This window comes from Polypterus senegalus, chromosome 7, assembly GCF_016835505.1.
Source record: "Polypterus senegalus isolate Bchr_013 chromosome 7, ASM1683550v1, whole genome shotgun sequence".
Lineage (NCBI taxonomy): Eukaryota > Metazoa > Chordata > Cladistia > Polypteriformes > Polypteridae > Polypterus > Polypterus senegalus.
Window position 1 is genome coordinate 29,306,303 of NC_053160.1, and position 20,650 is coordinate 29,326,952.

The 20,650-nt window shown below is 39.3% G+C and overlaps 1 protein-coding gene across 1 annotated transcript; it reads left to right on the forward strand.

Annotated features, from left to right (window-relative positions):
- Positions 1-11,628: 11,628 nt before the first annotated feature.
- ch25hl2 (cholesterol 25-hydroxylase like 2) lies at positions 11,629-12,785 on the forward strand. Its single transcript, XM_039758010.1, has one exon. The coding sequence runs from the start codon at positions 11,754-11,756 to the stop codon at positions 12,624-12,626; it is 873 nt and encodes a 290-aa protein (XP_039613944.1). The 5' UTR covers positions 11,629-11,753; the 3' UTR covers positions 12,627-12,785.
- Positions 12,786-20,650: the final 7,865 nt, after the last annotated feature.

The following is a 20,650-nucleotide window of genomic DNA, read 5'->3' on the forward strand; positions in this document are numbered from 1 at the left end:
TAACATGTCTATCGAGGTGATCACCATCGATCAAAGAACTGTCGAGTGGTTTCCATGCCCGGAGATGGCACCTGCTTTTTCCATTCTCTTTGTTACATATTGCACGGCCATATCAGGCTCACTCTTGATATCCGGAGGAACATTGTGTCTTATGTATTGAATGACTGGGACAGGTTCAAGGTGTGGACTGATGACGGTACAGGAGATAATTATACTACACAGGAGCACTAGAAGAGAGAAATGCTTAAGCCCTTCACCTATGGATCTGCATATGAGTTGATGGCTGACTTGTTTGGTTGTCGCTTTCAAGTGTACCGAAATGGCCAAATATTTTACACCTTTCGACAACCGCCAATGCCTCTTAAACATCTTAGATTCACAGGTGACGATTTCAGTAGTGGACACTTTGATGTTTATGAATGTTTAAACTCTCAAAAGCTGGATGTGAAGTTATCGATGATCGATGAGAATTGTATACTTACAACGCTTGACAGATGCCGAATGTCACTTCAACACAAGTCCTACAAATACTGTCGTCATTGAAACAAACCATGAAACTCAAACCAATTATGACAGCAGCAATCCAAGCTGTGAGATTTGAAACAAGATTACTGTTCACATGGCCAACTGTACGTTGCATGCTCAAGAGTAAGCGCAGCGCACAGCTTGGTCATATTATAACCGGAGGGCCAAACTCACAATGTGGTATATTAAGAGATTCTTAACAAATAATTATTGGTATATTTTCCCTCAGTTTAAAAAGGTTTAATTTTCTTCTTAATAAAAATTTAAGGCAGTACTTTGCCACTGCGAAGCGCGGGTATTTTGCTAGTTGTCAATAAATCCCATTCTTTTCTTTGTTATGATTGCCAAACACTTCTTAACATTCGACTTGTTGCCGAAAGGCTGATGAAATGCGTCCTGAGTGTACAGAAAATGTCTCCACTTCTGTTGGAAAGGCCTGCTCACCTCTCTCATGCTCCAATTTGTCCACCTTGGAGAAGACATAAAAAATGCCGGATGTGGAGAAAGAGCAGTGGTTTTTGTTGGTGAGAATTGATTTCATCTGGCTTTGTTTTCTGGGATGAATTCCCAATGCATTTTGGCCGAATACGGATCAGATTGTTACCATGTTGGTTCCTGACAGTCTCTGGGCCCACATACTGTATTCCAAGGTTGTGAAGCAGTGCTCCATTGATGTTGAAATTGGCAGAATCTGTTAAACTGTCGGGTGTCAACATGGGACGCATCTTTTTCAAGCTGTTTTTTGGGTAGGACTGTAATCTGTGGGTGATTTTTGCACTGTCATTGCTTTGTATTTCATTTTTTCTATGTTTTATTGTTCAGTGCTTTGTGACTTTTGTCTGTGGTGGGCACTTTATAAATACATTTTCACTTTCACATGTCTAAGAAGTCGTGATCTGCTTTGGATAACTTCTGTCTCACTGAGACAGAATCACAAGCAAAAGTCCAAATAAATAACAACATTGAAAATAAAAAATTGTTAGGTTCACTTGTTAATTTCCAAACAAGATTAGGTACTACTTCAGTTACGAATGGTTTCAGGAAACAGTCAGTAATTAACAGACAACCATAAGTATAAGATGACCAAGTACTTAGAATTACAAAGGTTTCACTGCAGATTGGCTATTCACTGTTACTTTACTGTTACATTAAGCAGGATACTGTGTGCATGTGCAAAGTTGTTAATGTTGATTGTTGATGATTAGAAAAAAAAAATTACATTATTAACATTAGAAACTGCATTACAGGCAAGATTAAAAACGACTCTACCTCCCAATCCATTATTGTAGCGGACAATCCCCGATTGGAGACAGAATGCATGTAACAAGTGGTAAGTACATGGCTAGTAAAAGCCACAGTAGAGGTGCCAAGCAAAATCAGACTAAATCACAAGTGCCAAGTTTGTTCACTATGGATGTCGTGGGCGCAGACAATTCTATGCAAGTTCTATTGAACACATATTGGGGGGGCTTCACATGTATTGAGTTAGCATTTTCATCTTTCTCTATTATACTGTACTGTGTTTGTGCATGTCATACACCATCTGTGCTGTTGGAACTGTACAAAAGGTGCATACAAATTTTGTATAGCTGTTGATACACCAGTCTACTATTAACTTCAAGATTATATTACAAGTCAAGGTTCAATTAATATAATATTTAATTCATTTATTTAATATGCCTGTGTTTGAAATGTTTAATATGTTAATGGTGTGGCTGCTGAAAAAATATCTGTTCCGAAATCTACTCATTGTAGACTTGTGTGGTTTCTTGTAATGAACCATTTCTTCAGTGCAGGTCTCAATTGATTACAGCATCAGCTTTACTGCTATTCAATTAATTTAAATTCTTTTGACATCAATGGTGTATTGAAACAGTTCCTGTAACCCAGACTTATTTAAGAATGTATTTGTTTTATGAGATAAGAACCATCCATCATTTTATACCGGCTGGGCATAAAGTTATCTTTTCATCCAGACAGCCAATCCATCAGTCGTTCCTCTTGGGCCTCCCGTCCTGGTAATAAACTATGTACCTCCAGGAAGGCCATCCCCAGATGGGCATGCGTGACAATATATATATGTGTGAATGTTATTTTACTATTATAATTTATCATCACCTGCGGTGGGTTGGCACCCTGCCCAGGATTGGTTCCTGCCTTGTGCCCTGTGTTGGCTGGGATTGGCTCCAGCAGACCCCCGTGACCCTGTATTCGGATTCAGCGGGTTAGAAAATGGATGGATGGATTTATCATCACTGTTAAAAGCAATACTGTTTTCATTGTAAATGCATGTGTGATGCTCATTTTGTGTTTTTTTGTAGGCATTGTGTATATGCTGAGCAGCTTGTGCGGCTTGTGCAAGGTAGTCTTTACTTTGTTTGTGTATCGACTTTTTTTTACGTGTGTTAAAGGTTAACGACATGTTCCTCTGTGCTGGGGCCAGGTGACAAACTTGTATTTTAAACGTGTGTCATAGCAGCGTGCATGCCAAAGCTGGAATTGTGTCTATCTATAAGAGTGACCTGATTTGTTTGTTTCAATGAAGAGGACCGGGGCAGTGATAATCAAAACTTGGCATATGCCTTTATATACAATGAATCTTTATTCATTTTTTTAAACAAACAATTCAATCATTTTAAACACCTTAATTTATATTCAACCACTCAGTAAACTTTTTAAGAACTTGCAGGTTTAGTATTTATCTTCCATGATAAAAAAGGAAAACTATTTTAAAATTAATAATTTTATTTTGTGCACTCATGTCCTACCGTCTGAAGTAGAAATGGAGACCACTACATGCATATGTGGTAGAAGCCCATTAAGAACACGTTGACACCGCTGGAAACTTAATAAGAGTAAATTTCACACAAACATTGCAAAGTTTTTCTTTACACAGAGAACCAAAGAAACATGGAATAAGCTACCAAGCAGTGTGGTAGACAGGAGGACTTTAGGGACCTTCAAAACATGACTTTAAAAGAATTAAATGGATGGGACTGGGGCGATTTGTTGGACTGAATGGCCTGTTCTCATCTTGATTGTTCTAATGTTCTAAAAGCTCTCGTTTCATATCCTTAAAAGCATTTTTGTGCTCTTCAGAGTGAATGTGAATTTTATGTTGCACATGCCAGCACTCCTGATCTCACATTTGGCTTACTACAAATCTCATCATAGTTGAAAATATGGGTGTTCAATTTATTATTATTATTATTGTTTGTCTATAGATGTATACTTTTCTTCTTTGGACAACTTTTGAACCTATAAGCTGGTGTTGAACAGTAACTGTCACCTGAGTAAAACTGCTTTTCTTTAAAGAAACCGCACTGCATGTCAGTTATGCTGGGTGTGCTTTCAAAACACAGACATGTCATACATGGATTGAACAAATTCTGTACGTCTGCTGTTTGTTCACACAGTTTTAGGTAACAATCAAGACAAAACCCAAGAAGATTTTAGGGATATTATAAATACCAGCCAAACAGCTTTGTAGATCTCTAGAAGAGGAGATCACCAGGGGAAAATAGTGAATGTCTGGTTACCCAGTATCTATTCATCTGTTTACTATTTTTTGAAAACGATTATAGATTCTTCTGTTTTAAGAATGTGCTTAGGCTATGTGCCCAATTTAAGTGCCTAATCCTGTAATTAAAAATTAAGCTGCTGCTGCTGCCGATGAGTGCCAGTAGAACAGGTTCCATATCTCTAATTAATAATTCGACTCAATTCAGAATAGTGGCAATTATTATATTCTCATTTTAGAACAATGTAAGGGAAACTACTGAATCTACAATACTTTTTTTAGATATTTACATTGATCTTTACGGTGTATTTCATAGATATAAAGGAGAGTTGGGATCCGAGAGACTGTGTTTGTGTGTTTGTGGAGGGACGGAGAGTTAAGGCGGGTGGGGGAGTCACGTGATCATCTCCCCTCCCATTCACCTCATTTCATTCACTTCATTTCGCTCCGAGCTGAGCTCCGCAGCTGACGCGGTCTTGCCGTTCTTTTTCCTTACTGTTTAGTCTTCTCTCCTTTACTGGTTTATATAAAGGAGAGTTGGGATCCGAGAGACTGTGTTTGAGGAGGGATTGAGAGTTAAGGCGGGTGGGGGAGTCACGTGATCATCTCCCCTCCCATTCACGTCATTTCATTCACTTCATTTCGCTCCGAACTGAGCTCCGCAGCTGACGCGGTCTTGCCGTTCTTTTTCCTTACTGTTTAGTCTTCTCTCCTTTACTGGTTTATATAAAGGAGAGTTGGGATCCGAGAGACTGTGTTTGAGGAGGGATTGAGAGTTAAGGCGGGTGGGGGAGTCACGTGATCATCTCCCCTCCCATTCACGTCATTTCATTCACTTCATTTCGCTCCGAACTGAGCTCCGCAGCTGACGCGGTCTTGCCGTTCTTTTTCCTTACTGTTTAGTCCTCTCTCTCCTTTACTGATTTAATGTTTACTAGACGCAGTACTTACTGAATAGTATTTTTTCCTTTAGTGTTTCTACTTAGTGTTTTTTAGTGTTTAGTAGACACAGTGTGCCGGTGTTTCCGGCGGTGTTGCGGTTTACTGTTACTTTCTACTTGTTTTTCTACTTTAGTGTTTAGTAGACTTTTACTTTATCTCATTTACTGTTGTTTTTTACTGTTGTTCCCAGCGCTGTTGCCCTTTTTTTACTTTATCTCATTTAGTGTTTGGTAGACTTGCTTTATGTCATTTACTGTTGTTCCCGGCGGTGTTGCTGTCTTTCCCCGTTTCTATTTTTTATGTAGCATGTTCACGAATTAGTCATAGAGAAAATGTATATATTTTGGCTCCAGGAGGACAAACCAAAAATGTTGTATATGAAGAAGCTCTATAAGTCGCATGTAGATACATAATTATTCCAACTACAGCGACTGCAGCGAAGCGCACGTGGTCTGCTAGTTTATGTACAAGTGCAAAGCAGACATTTTGTTAGTCTTCATTTTAGGTGTTAGTGTGTCTGTTAATGTTTTAGCAGTAAATAAGCACATTTATTAGACGTCATGCTGCTCTGTATTTACTTATTCTATTTTCTAAACCATTTGTCTAACCAGTAGTCTCAAGACTTTAAATTCAAAGAATCCATCTATATTCTACACATGCCTTTATTTCATCATAGTCACAAAATTCTGTCCAGCACACTCATTCACTCTTGCACTCACACTGGAAAAATTTATGCCACCTTTTGTACAGCATGAGAAATCAGGCATAATAAGGCTATTATAGTTATATATATCATAATAAGGCCTGTTGTGTATCCAAAAGGTTTTTTCCTAGCAGTTGGTTCGTGCTCTGTAGTAAGGATCAGGTGCCGGGGTAGTCTGATCCTCTGTTTAGAGAGAGAAAGAAAGGCCTTCTAGTAAACAAGAGGCAGCACTGAGTCTCTTACTGGGAGACCACTGAAGCATGATGGCTGGAAGGAGGCCATCTTTCTCCCACCCAGTCACAAGTAGTGGGCAGTGGTGCACAGTAAGAGAGCAGGAAGCTAGGAAGCTTGCTTAAAGACGAAGTCCTTTACCAGCTACTGAAGGCTGACTGGTACAAGACCAAAGAGGAAGCTTTCGTAAGATGTCCCCGTAAGAGTGTCCCAGTAGACTAGGATATTTAAGAAGTGTACTTGCTTTATAAAGCTGTTAGCCTTTGGCAATTAATATATTAGCTTTTGTGGAAACAAAAATGTTTTTAGCTCAATAGCAGTCCTTCTCCATGCCTCATTCCTGTTTGTCAGGCCACTAAAGTCCAAGTTGTTGGTTGAATAGCACAAGGCAGAGCCGGACTGCCGTTTACAATCAGCGGGAGCTTTCCCAGTGGCCTTCTGCCTGGCATTCAGAGCAACCAGTGAAATAAACTAACGGTGAAATTATATAATTTTATTATACTGAAAAATGAGCAGGCGTTATTGCTCTGTAGTGGACAGAAATCCTTTCGGTTTAACGCTGGAGAGTTTCTTTTCTGGTTTCTTGTTGGATGGTTTCCTGTTTTTGTCAAGTTTTGACTTTGCATGCGTCTTGCGCTATGACAGTTCACCATATTAAACAGACTCCATCAGTGGAAACAGAGTGCAGTATTTACTGCTGATGAAAAGAGAACTTTGCTTTATCACTGAAAAACGTTGCATTTCTAGTTTGTTACCAAAGCCATTTCTGCTAAAATGTGAATGCCGCATTTCACAGGGTTTAGATGCATTCAACGCCAGAGAGACTGAACCAAGAGTCAGAAGCAACCTTAGATTGAAGCCTCTCTGATGGGAAGGATTGAAAACCGGGGTCAAAGGCCCCTTAAAGGGCCATGTTAACAGCATCATAGGCCCCTGAGTAAAGCAGAGCACTGGGACCCCTGTTTTGATTGCAAAACAGAAACATACATAGGCATCAGAAACATCATGGCTCCCTATGCTCCTGGGGCCCTCAGCCAGTGCCCAGTGTGACAGCCCTGTGTGTGTGTCTCTCAAAAGAAAAACTTCCCATTTTTCAATTACCTTTGGCTCCTTTGTTCTTATTTGGGCTTTGAAGAGACCCTAGCAGGGTAGATTACTTCTGCTACTGGATATTTGTATGCTACAGAAACAACAGGAGACACTTTGCCACAAGTAGTGTAGATCAACAAATTTCACCAAAGCATTATTTGCAGTGCATGTGCCATGTTCTCATTTGTCCTTGTTTGTCGAATTATTTACTGATAATTCTGATTTTTCCTCAGTGCCCCATAATGCTCTGCAAGGCAAGAGCGACATCCCCCAGAGCTGTAACAGCCAACATTGGATGGATCGCCTCCTGGGTATTACAGATACTGTGGGATTTAGTGAGTGGTAGAACAGAAAAGTAAATAATGCAGGTTCTCAGAATTTATTTTTACGAAACATATACAGCATGAATAAAGAGTATTCTCTGTTTATCGCCAAATGTGCAGGTTGATGTTCGAGGCACGTACCGTATGCATGAATAATTAGCCACATGGAGATAAAAAACAAACCTTGAAGGAGCCTGACGCCAAACATAGGAGACTCTGTGAAATAATAATAATAACAACGGTAGATTTATTACTATTTACAAGACATTTCAATCTTTTTGATAGAAGAAAAAGTGTAAAGCATCAGCACAAACAGCTTGGTGGGCCTTCAGTGTGACTTCAAAAAATAGAACGAGTCAGCGGCTTCAATCATGACACACTACTTTGAATTTTCTGCCTTTAAATAACCTAATTTAATTTTTTGACTTTTGACTATGATTTCTACATTTCAGCTTTGTTTTGACAAAATCAATGATTTTGCATCTCTGACTGCTTTCTTTCTTCTTTGATCCCACAGAGGCATGGTGGTGCAGTGGTTGGAATTGCTGCCACACAGCTCAGGTCACCTTTTTGGCCACAGTAATTAGTCCAGTACAGTTGGCAGACGTTTCGCTAGCCCTCAGGGACACTTTAAAGATGATTGCACCATTATAATCCTGTCAAATCTAGTTCAGTAAGTCCTTCCCCATTGACTTCAATGCATTTCGACAAGTTCGCAAACACTTCCAAGATTTCTCTGAAGCGAAGTGAACATCGTGGAGTTCGCTCATCAGTAGCCACAAGGGATTGGTTTGGGCACTGAACACTTGTGTTTGGGCCATTTACATATGGATGAAAATTTTGGAAATAACACAAAATTTTAACATAATTTGGAACTGAGTTATTCTAATTCTGATGATGGAGGCATGTCCAATGCAGGGATTAAATGGACTTTGTTGTATAGAATGAAATGATGAAATGACGTTACTTGAATTGCTTAATTCAGTTAAAGAACTGATGTTTTATCACTCTTATTTTTTTTTAATAATCCATTGTTTGGTTTCTTATTTGTATATTAATTACAGCATTTACTGTGCATTTCTAAACGATCTTCTCTGTATATATAAAATCCAATATCTGTCCGTCTGTCTGTCTGTCAGTCCAGTTTTCACTAGAGAACTACTTAACGAATTTAGAGCGGTTTTATATCTAAAATTTGCTTGAACATTCCGGTTGATTTTGCAGCCTCTCTCATTGTTCTAAGTATCATACTGTAGTTTGCTTGTGGTACCGATTCATTTGCATGAATCCGAGAGACACGCAGCAGGCAGAGGGGAGGTTGCGGGGCCCTCCTCACTCACGCACCAGCCTCGCTTAGCTAGCGAACGAGAGAACTACTGAATGGATTTAGATTGGATTTTTTTCTATAATTTCCTTGAACATTCTGGTTGATTTTGCGACTTCTGTCATCGCACTTAGTATCCTAGTTTGCTTGCAGGAGCGATATACTCACACTAATCTGAGAGCAGGGCCCTCCTCACTGTTTTATTTCAGTACTCGCAGGCAGAGCCGCAGGTAGAGGCTAGTTTAGAATAAGCATAACAAGGAGGCATGACTGAGCACTCACAGGATGCGCATGCCTAATAAAAAAGAGACATAAACCAGATGATAGCCTAGAGAGGGGTTATTCTGTTCCATCTGAGGAAGACATAAGTTGCTGTGAGTCAGGAGGGGCACTGCTCATTTTAAAACTTCGGCAGCTACAGGAGTCTAGGATGTATACTCAGAGACGTAGCTAGGGTTGTCAGTGCCCGGGGACAACTGAAGATTTCGCGCCCCCTTCTGTTTGCCAAAATGCAATGGGGAAGGAAATTTTTTTTTTAAATGTATTTAAAATAATAGTATTTTAAGAGAAAAAAATCATATTTTTTATTTTAAATAGTTTTAAATTTTTGAATATTTAAATTTTTTAAAGCATTTTTATGCGTATATTTTCAAGGTTTCGCTAAATTTATAAAGATAGAATGAAGTAAAATAATTAAGACAACAATAGTAGGTCGAAAATATAATTATTCTAAAATATTATTCAAATATAACATTGCAAAAACTTAAACATTACATTGGATATAATAATATAATAACCTGAAAATGAAGTTAGTATAAAGTAAAAAAAATAGTTTGATGTATAATGCTTTAAATGTAATTATTAACTTCAAAGAGAAATTTTCCTAGCCTTTGCTGCTGCAAGTTTATTGATTAGTTCATCAAACTGCATGCTGTCAGTAACCTCCCGCTCCACACTCAGCAAAGCCAAGGCTGACAATCTTTCCTGTGCCATGGATGATCTCAGGTAGGACAAGATAAGTTTTAATTTACTGAAAGATCTTTCAAAACTGGCGATGGAGGTTCCAACAGTCAGTAAAATCTGAAGACCACCTCAGTTTGGCGCCCCCTGGATGCTGCGCCCGGGGACAGATGTCCTCCCTTGGCCCCCTCAGCTACGCCACTGTGTATACTTTCAGTATGTAGAACTTCTACTTATACCTCTTCTTATGGTATTAAACTCAAATTATATTGAATAGAAGAACGGTTTGCCTTCACTGCTATTCTACCCGTGGTTTCTCGCCTGGGAAGTAAGAGCTCATTGTTAATTGAATGTTAGGGGTCTGTGCATAGTGACGTCTTGGGTGAAAGAGCACTATATGAGCAAGCAAAGTTATACCGAAGAGGCTGAAAGCCAAACTGCCTAGCAGGCGCACCGTGGCTGCCAATCCTGTCCAGTTGAATCGCCATCTATTACTACAGTTAGGAGTTGTGCTCCCTCATAGCAAAGAATGTAAAGTTTAGGGTCAGTGTGAAAAGCAAAGTGTTTTCCACAATATAACACTGTTGCACCACCAATGTGTTGGAGTATTCCTGCACCTTGACTCTGGCATTCTTTTTCTTTGCCATATTGTACAAAACTAGTAAGCATGAGGGTGCAGGAAGCCAGTGATGTGCTTCCATAGAAGTTGTTGCTTTCGTGTGTTAAAGGTAGAGAAACCTGATTTGGGCAAGGAAATGCAATGAGCAGAGACAGTATCAATCCTTTCCATTATTATCATGGGGACAGAGGATTAAAAATAACTCAAAAGTTAACAAATTTGTTTTGATGAAACCGATTAAAGGAAGGAAGAAATGACTAAAAAACAGTCGCTTTGAATCCCTCAGATGCTACAGGAGTCAGCTAATGTGTTGTGCCACTAGTTCCCCTTTCTCAAACAGATCTTCAGCATTGACCACATTTCGATTTTCACACATCCATAATTCATTACCCGACAATTTTAAGCTACTTAGAACCTTGGCTAGGGATGGAGTTACTGCATTTATCTCGCAAAGCAGCCAGTTCTGAATTCAGAGGTTGAATCAGATCTGCCTCAGAGCTGTCTGCTACTCTCTGAGCATACGTAGCGCTTATAATATAACTGAGTGTGAGTCGTTGGGTTGTAATAAATTTAATTATCTGCTTTAAGCTATTAGGAATTCCACTGACTTTTTAAAATATGTTATGCATTTTAGTTTTATTCTTGTTTACATTATTACTTTCTTTGTAAAACACGTTTATGATAGGGTGGCATGGTGGCACAGTGGTAGCGCTGCTGCCTTGCAGTTAGGAGACCCGGGTTCGCTTCCCAGGTCCTCCCTACCTGGAGTTTGCATGTTCTCCCCGTGACTGTGTGGGTTTCCTCCCAAAGTCCAAAGACATTCAGGTTAGGTGCATTGCCGATTCTAAATTGTGCTTGGTGTGTGTGCCCTGCCCAGGGTTTGTTCCTGTGTTGGCTGGGATTGGCTCCAGCAGACCCCCATGACCCTGTGGTTAGGATAAAGCAGTTTGGAAAATGACTGACTGACTTTTATGATATTTATTATGGCAAGACTGATCAAGAGTTTGATTAGTTATCTTTTCTTTTTTTATTTTTTAAATTATATAACACATTTCAATTTGTTCTTTCCTAGCAGTATCAGCCACAGCTTAAATTAACCTTCTCAGATCTAAAGAATGCAATGCAGCACAACATGACATTCAATCAGAAATGCTACCTCTGAATTCAGCATAAAAGAGATAATTTTTTTTATTTTTTTTTTACTAAGTTAAAGCGTTTGTTGCATCAGCTCTGCTTTCCAAAACGATAGCCATCTCACAGCAACTTGATCTGTCGTTTTAGTGGAGATCTTAACATTGCTCAAGAGGCATTTGCCAATTATGTTGGCTACCTTCCCATTAGAAATAATAGGGTATAAAGCAGCTGCCAGTGGGGAGGTGGCGCTTCATCAGCCTTTAAGAAAAGACACTTAATCCAGCTTCAGTTGCCTAGAGTAAGACTTGCTGAGGGACGGGTTTTTAAGATTTGCTTTAAGATTTCCATCCAGCCATCACTGGTACCTACGTTGTACTGAGCACATGATGGAATTTCTGTTCTGTTACTCCCAGGCCATTCACATGGCAAACATGACAAGCTACATTCCCGGAAAGTCAGTACTGCAGCTCTTTTGGGACTACCTGCTCACCAATTTTCAAGACACCCTTAGATCTCCTCTGTTCCCGATCATACTGTCAGTGTCTACTTACTTTTTCTTGGTTACCCTTTTCACCCTCCTGGATGTATTGGCGTATATACTCCCAGGTATCAATCAATACAAGATTCATTCGAAGAAGCAGGTGACGTTGAATGAAATCCTGAAGACTCTGGGACTAACTGTTTACAACCATTTAGTCTTTATTTTTCCTGCCACGGTAGCTCAGTGGTACTGGAGGCCACCGGTTCCTTTGCCAAAAGAAGCACCAAGTTTGTTGGAGTTTGTTTTCGGCATCCTTGGATGCACCATCCTTTTTGACTTCCAGTACTACCTGTGGCATATGCTGCACCACAAAATCAAGTGGTTGTACACCACTTTCCATGCCATCCATCATGAATTTTACGAACCTTTCAGCCTTGTGACCCAGTACCTGTCTGCGTGGGAGTTAATCTGCGTTGGCTTTTGGACTACAGTAGACCCGGTTTTTTTTCAGTGTCACTGCCTCACTGCATGGAGCTTTATGGTGTTTAATGTCTGGATCTCCATTGATGACCACTGTGGCTATGACTTTCCTTGGTCAATGCATAATCTGATTCCTTTTGGACTGTGGGGTGGATCCATTAAGCATTATGCTCACCATCAGAAGCCAAGCACAAACTTTGCACCTTTCTTCTCTCATTGGGACTGGCTTGCCGGTACAGGGTCAGCCTGGGAACATTCAGCTGCATTCACAACCAGGCTGAAAAAAAAAAGTTAGGAACCTTTCATTCTTTTTGGGTTTCCATTTTAACAATCCTTTCTGCTGCAACGCAATGGAGGCTTCTTGCTTTAAATTCACATACGTCCATTTTCGAGCAGTAATGTAACTCGGAAAGGTCTGCAATATGGCTTGAGTTAATTGTAAGGTAGTCAGTATTGGGGAGAAAAAGGAAATACTTATTTCATTAGCATGTATTTTGCAGAATATATATTTTTTTTTACGAGAGCCAAAAGGAGACTGCCGAAGAAGTAGAAAGGAAATGAGATATTTGCAAAAGGTACATTTCATTATATTATCTAATGCATGTCTGCCATTAACAAATTGTAGTATCTTTATGTACTTGCTTAGTATATTGAAAGCTTTTTAAACTAAAATAGGATAATAGTTCATCTAGGCAAAAGACAATGTTCCTTTCAACAGATGTGTTATTTAAGATTTAAATGTATTTTTGAAATTCAAATGGTCTTCATCCATTTATTAATTTTCTTGCAGTCATCAGTGCTACTGTTCTTGATAAAAATAAATAAATAAAGATGAAGTATGATAATCAAAATGCTTTAGAATAAGGCTGTTAATCTGCTCCGATGTGAGGGTTCATAAGGCTAAACAAAATGAACTTTACGTCAGAAAATTAAATTACGAAATGTTTATGAAAGTATATTTCTATTATTCTATCGTTTTGGAAAATTCAAATATATCTGAAATGATGCAAAAACCACGCATTGTTGTCTTATTTCCTGGTTTTAATAACTAAACTTTTATTCATTTTTTTTTTTATTTGACAACACAGTCTGTCCAGGAATCAAGCAGTCATCTGTAGCAGTGACTAAAAAATAATCATTTTATGATTCTGTGGTGTCTTGTTTGGATTCGGACCAACTTCCTAATTACAATGGAGCTGTTCCAATGCCTTCTTTGAACTCTCATTCAGTTCAGAGTTGGAATGAAGTGATCAAGTTATTAAGATTTAAATCTTAATATATTGCATGTTTACCTCGCCAGTTCCGGTTCACTGTGACACCCAATGGGAGCCACAAAAGTTCAATAATATATAAACAGTGGTCCTGTACGTGCAAGGCAGTGTGACCTCATGGCTGAGGTGCTGGACTGCACGCCCCAAGGCTCTCACTTCTGAACACACCACTGACTTACTGAACAGCTTTGCACTGCTTCATTAGTTGGTAAGCTGTGACAAGTAAATGTAATGTCTGTTTGGGTTTCCTCCCATATTTCAAACGCTTTCTCTTTGTCTCACTGGGGACTCTTAATTGCTTCTGTGATGGTTAAGTATGTGAAATGACAATCCATGCAGCGCAGCTTCCCCTCTGCCATTTGCTCATTGCTCCCAGGAACTTGTGTTACATTAGAGTTGTCCTGTGAAGTCAGTAATGAAGAGGGTCTCCTAAGTTATGGCACAATGGAACAGACATAATACACACTGGTGGCACTGGCAAATTATGCAGTTGTGAAGAATGTATAGGCTTTGACTTCGGACATCTGTATAACAAAGACATGTTGCTACGATGAGACAAGCCAAACCCACACTTCCAAAGAGCTTAAAAATGAGGTCCTGGAATGTTGGAAGGTGCAGGTCAGTTAGCCGGTAACTGCCATAAACACGAGGCCTGGTTCTGTCTTTCTGAGTTCCTATATGAGATAAAGAAGGTTCAGAGGCAGCATGTAACATAGAAAATGTCTTTTGCTGGTGGTGAATTTAGACTTGAATGCTAATGTGTGAGCAGCTGCTCCACACGTCCTTTATTACTGACACATGTAATTAGATTTTCAGTATGCTTTTGGAAAGAAGAAAAAGGCACAGTGAGAAGTGCTTTATTTAAGTTGCACATTCTCTTTTAAAATTAACAACTATTCTATTCCATGGAAGCTTATTGCCACCACTTACAAAAAGAAATGATTGTGTTATTTCAGAAAACTATCGTGTTATTTTCAATAATCATTGCGTTGCTTTGCAAAAGTATTGTGTTATTTTGCTGTAAGAGCCAAATCTCTTCATGTTAATGGTAAATGTATTATAGTGTTTGCTTCATTTGAATAGAAGGTAGGCTTCACAGATATAATGGAAGGTTACTGTTTACCTCCATAAGCTAACAAGTTAATGGAATGTTCTTAATGCTCTGCTATATTTCTGTATTTAGACAATGAAATGCTCTCAAATTGAAAGAAGCATGAACTGCCTAGCAGAAAGATATTAAGGGCATAGAGTTTTCTGACTGTTAATCACATATGAAAGTAAGTCAAACGTAGGGTGGATGTGATAACAGACAGAATCGCTAAGAAATGCAACATAGACACTTGAGCCTTAAATGGAACTTTAGACAAGAACTTTTTTCTTTTTTGTCTGTGTAATATATCATTTCTTATTTATTTTTTTTGTGAGAACTATTTGCCTTGAATTTCACTAAAACTTTTAAAATGAAGACACTTGAACTGTGGAGTTTTTGTGTACAATGAGTCGTACTAACTGATGGAAAGGCATTCTGGTAGGTGTATTTTGAGCTTTTTGAAAACCCTTGATAACCTCAGCTACATTTGCAATGATATTGAGTCCCGCTGTCCTTATGGTCATTTACGCACGTGCTCTGGTCATCTAGTGACAGCTTTTAAGGGATAGATAAAGCACGTACATAGCTTGTAATCAAAGATTGCAGGTATCCATTTAGTCTTCGTCAGATTAAAGTTTTGTCAGTTTAGTGCTGACGTTTTCACATTGGCAGAGTGATACCACGGAGCTGGCGTTCCTTCCTCAAAGTGCCTGAGTCTGCATGGCGACTGCATGTTCTTCACGTGTATTTGTGGATTGATTGGTGTCAGTGAGTGTGCATTACCTGTTTTGAAAAAATCAGTTAAAAAAAAAAACAAATTTAGTTCTTTATGGGTTGTGAAGTAAATAACATTCAGCCGCTTTTTCCCTCCCCAACCCAAGCCCCAGAAGATTAGAGGTATGAACACTGGCTGCCACAACACCAGACTAAACTGCTTTAAAATATCTAATGATTGGCTGCGCAATTGTACCCTGCAAAGGACTGATGTACCATCACCACACTTGCTTCTTGTCTTATACCCAGTGGTACTGTGATCATTTATGACTCCCTTTGTCCCTAAACTGGGAAAATTGTATTTACCCCTCAGCACATGCAGGGTTAAATCTACACCTTGTAGGAGGAGAATGGGCATCATGGACGAGATAGGGGAAAAGTAAATTACCTGCATGGTGACAACAGCAAATTGGCCAGCAGACCAAAGAAATAACTTTCTATCCAGCTGGCAGGAAGTAATGGATGGACCAGTGGAAGCTGAGATTTGGGAGCGGTTCTGTCCCCCATATGCCAGGTGGCAGTGGTCATCATATGGCAACCCAGTTGGGACACCCGCAGGGGTGCTTGGGAATTGGAGTCCAACTAATATGAGTGAACTGAGGAAAATGAGAACAGATGAATTTATGCAAGTCCCTTTCAGTGTCTTTGCAGTCTTCAGTCTTCTTTGCAGCCTTTGTTGATATTTGTAAAGCATTCGACTCAGTTGATCGAGCTGTCCTGTGGGACATCGTAAGACTTTGCAGGATCCCCTCAAGGTTGCTGGATATCATGGCCGGTCTGTACACTGGTACTGTAAGTGCTGTGCAGAGTGGAGGCAGAACCTCTGGGATTTTCCCAGTTGTTTCTGGGGTTCATCATGGGTGTGGTTTTGTTCCTACTGTGTTCAATGCTTGTATGGACTGGGTTATGGGCAGAGGTCGTGGGGTCCTGCAGCTGCGGGGCATCTGTACGTGAAGGAAGATCCACTGATCTTGACTTTGCTAACAATGCTGTGATCTTCATGGAGTCAATGGAGGCTCTGATTAGGACTCTCGAGAGTCTGAGTGTCCTGGATAAAAACCAAGATCCAGGCCTTTAATGACCTCTTGGGCACGGCCATCAGCAGTGTGTCTGTCTGCAGAGCGTGTGTCCACCTTGTTGAGAGGTTTACTTACCTTGGCAGTGACATTCATGTCTCTGGTGACTCTTCCTATGAAGTCAGTAGACGGATTGGGAGAGCATGGGGGGTCATGAGGTCGCTGGAAAGGGGTGTGTGGCACTCCCGATATCTATGCAAAAGGATGAAGGTCCAAATCTTTAGAGCCCTGGTGCTTCCTGTTTTCTTATATGGTTGTGAGACATGGACACTATCCAGTGACCTAAAAGGAAGACTGGTCTCCTTCATAACTGTGGCTCTTCGGTAGTCCTTGGGTTGCTCACGGAGTCCCAAATGAGGCACATTAGCTGCATTGTGAGGGAATGCCAGTTATGGCACTTACAGCAAAGTGGCTTGCAATTTCCCAAGTGTGATCGGGCTCACAGGATCTTCACTGTTGAGGATCCGAGCGGCTGGACCAGGTCAAGGGCACACCCACCTAACACCTGGCTGGGGCAGATAGATGGTCATTTCCAGAGGGTGGGATCGGACTGCGTGTCTTCCTGGGGGGTTGCCAACCAGGATCCTGAGCTGTTTTGTCATGTGGTGGGTGCGGCAATGCGCTATACCAGTGACCTGACATGTGCATCAATATGTATTTCTGTTTTTGTTTTTCGAATTACATATAGTGTCCTTATTAGGAGACTACTCATTGATTTGTGTGTGAGCCTACTTAATTTTCCATATTGAAAGACACAATAGAAAACAATACTAGTTTTACATAAAGGGCAACAAACACAGTCTTATTTGCACCCATATTTCAGCATCAGACATTTAGCCTGTTACTACTTAACTTCAAATCCCAAAAACTAACCAACGTAAATTTAGAGTGGCTGAATACAATGCTAGGAGAGAGCATAAATCAGCATTATTATTTTTTGGATTAAGCCAATTTTTTACTGTAATTGTAATAAATAAATTTAGATCATTTAGGGGGTTCAACCATTTGACAGCAAATAAAAGACTGCAATGAACAAGAAAGAGGAACTCTGTGAGATTAAGATAAAGATCAAAAGTGCCAAAGCAGTAGCCAATCCCTCGGCTTGAAATCTCAATTCACAGCCTTGATAGCAAATGACCACAAATGAAATTCAAATTAAAATAATGTGGAAAAATACTGAGTGGTACAAGAACTCATCAGTCATTCCTCTCCAGAAAGTAAGACAAGGTCTACTTAACTGATTTTTGAAAATCCATATGACACTGTATTCTCCTAGTAGCAAGAAGAGACAATATAAATATTAAGGTCAACACTTCAATATCGTAAGCAACGGGTGTTATTTGGCACATTTGTGTGCTTTTTCTTCTTCTTCATTCGGCTGCTCCTGTTTAGGGGTTGCCACAGCGGATCATCTTCTTCTGTATCGTCCTGTCTTCTGCATCAATTATTAGAAATAAGTTTCAGCTCTTAAGAATTTTCCAGTGTGTATCTGATATGGGTAGTTCCAACTTTGAACTTGAATGCTGTGCTAGTGTGTTGGATGGGGCATCGAGGCAATCTCCAGAGTTGGCACTTTGGTAAGGGCAGCATTTTCATGTAACTCTTTTTTTATACATTACAAAATAATAATAGAAAAAAATTAAGTGTGAACCTTAAGAATTACATAATAATCCAGTGCCTTGTTTATATACTGCCTTTAACAAAAATAGTGAGAAATATTTTCATTTTAAGCGTTTCAAATTTCATATAACACTGTTCGAATCAAAACAGCACATGCACGGTGCACAGTACACGGTGTTGGAGTTCATTTTCCTAAATTTGTATTTACTCCCATAGAGGCTGTGGGGGGGAGTAGGGGGAATCCTAAAGAAATGTTACAGGAAAATTAGCTGAGAAGCCCAAGCTGTCTATGTTTGACTCTACGGCCTACTTTGGTTATACTGCACTTAAATGTTTCTCAATTCCATTATTGGCTCGTATGTGATTTTTTTTGTTTCAAAAATTAATATTTAAATTAATTTTGCAAGAGATTCAAGTCCGATATGACTGTGTATTGATATCTTTGCTGACTCTGCAAAATTAGTAAAAATGAATTCATTAGATAGCTAATAATACCTATTAGTACATACTGACTTAATTTACAGTGCAAGATGTCTGCAAATTGTTAGGGTCATGATGTCCAGTGCTTAACGATGCTTTGAGTGGAATCATCACTGGGGAATCTCTCTGTAGGACGTTTAAGGAGTGACTTTCAAGAAAACACATAGCAATTGGGCTATGTTGGCAGGCTATTTTATTTTATTTATTTATTAGCCGTCGCCCCACAGCTCCACCCGCATAGTAGTGAAATAGAGCAAACTTTAAAAAGCAATAAACAAACAGGTATTGCTACCTAAGTGTGAGTGAGGAGCATCCTGCCCAGCTCCCTCTTCCTGATGTAACGCTTCCCCTCCCCTCAGTTCACTGTGTCTCTCTCGGATGCGTGCAAATAAATCGGTACTGCAAGCGAACTATGATACTTAGTGCAATGAGAGAAGTCACAAAATCAACTGGAATGTTCAAGCAAATTATAGAAAAGACCATTAAGTAGTTCTGTTGTGAAAAGCGGACAGAAATACAAACAGACAGACAGACAGATGTCGGATTTTATATATATATAGAGATTTGGATTTCATGCTTTTTTTTAAAAAGATCCAACCTTTGTCTCATGAGTGAGAAATAATTTAACTTTGGACAACAGCATACATAAATACAAAGCAGGGTGGTTGTCTATTTAAACCACTAGCCTACACACAGTTATAATTTTACTATTCAGCCTAATAGACAGTAGTAAAATAAATTACGTTTGCCCTTGAACGAAACTGACTAGCCTAATATAATCACAAAATTCAATTAAACCAACATATATTGATAATCTTTAAACATTTACCCATGATTCCTGGTGTTTTAACTTGGTAGAGTAATATATATATTGCTCTACTTTCCCCTTTTCTATTATTAATATGTAGCCTTAGAATGCCTAATCTCACAGACCTACCACTGTATATAAGGTATTATTGTATATAACTTCTCCCCACCTTCCCTTCTATATCTATAACCTCAGGCAATTAGATGTAGTAAAAAGACAAGCAGGAGTTAAGTTACACATAAAATAATGTATTACTGATAATATTCATAAATAATAACAAAATGCAAAGTACATTTGAATATTGGCAACCATACAACTTGATAAAATGGCGGTGTGTAATTCAGGTGGCACACAGACTTATAGTTACTTAATGTCTCTAGTTAAGGCATCATTGGTGCTCAGCTTTTAGTCACATGTCTGTTCAAAATGGCTGAAGCTGTGCTCTTCATTGTGTTGTCTTTAGTTCATGGTGTGATTGTCTTCTTCCGTTGTTAGCAAGAGAAAGATACTTCTGCATCATCACAGGTTAACAAGAGAGATGCTTCTTCATCATATGTTGGTTAGAGAGAGAGAATGTGGTTGAGCAAGCAAATTTATAGGTTTTCTGTCCAACTCCTACAGCCAATCCAGACAGCCATATCTCAGACCAATGGGGGGAAATAATACATCTTAACACCTGCAACCCCCCAAGACCATATGTTAAGCTAACCTGGCTTTGTGTGGGGGATGGGAGAAAGACTTTAGCAAAGAAATACTCATCAAACTGGTTTAAGACACATCCCCAAATCCTGTCGTATCCTGTTACAAAGAAAAGTCGTAAATGTTGGGTGGCAAACATGAGTGCCTCTCACCAAAGTAACACTAAATTATATTGCTTCGCCTAAATTACAAATAAAGACATACAAAACATTTATCAAGTTATATGCAAAATCTTACATCACAACACCTGGCTACTACATCCTGCTCATAAATGCAAAAATTGCATTATGACCAACGCACAGAGAGACTGTTATAGAAGGTTTTTTTAAGAAGCGAATATGAAGAATGTAATTGTCTAGTCATTGATTTTAGTGAACAACAGAGGATGGTATTCATGGACTTATAATGCAAGCATGGAAGCCTAATTGAGAGATGGTTATACTTGGAACAACATCAGGCTTTAACAATGCATTCAAAGCCTACAGTTGCAGTCATGTTTCC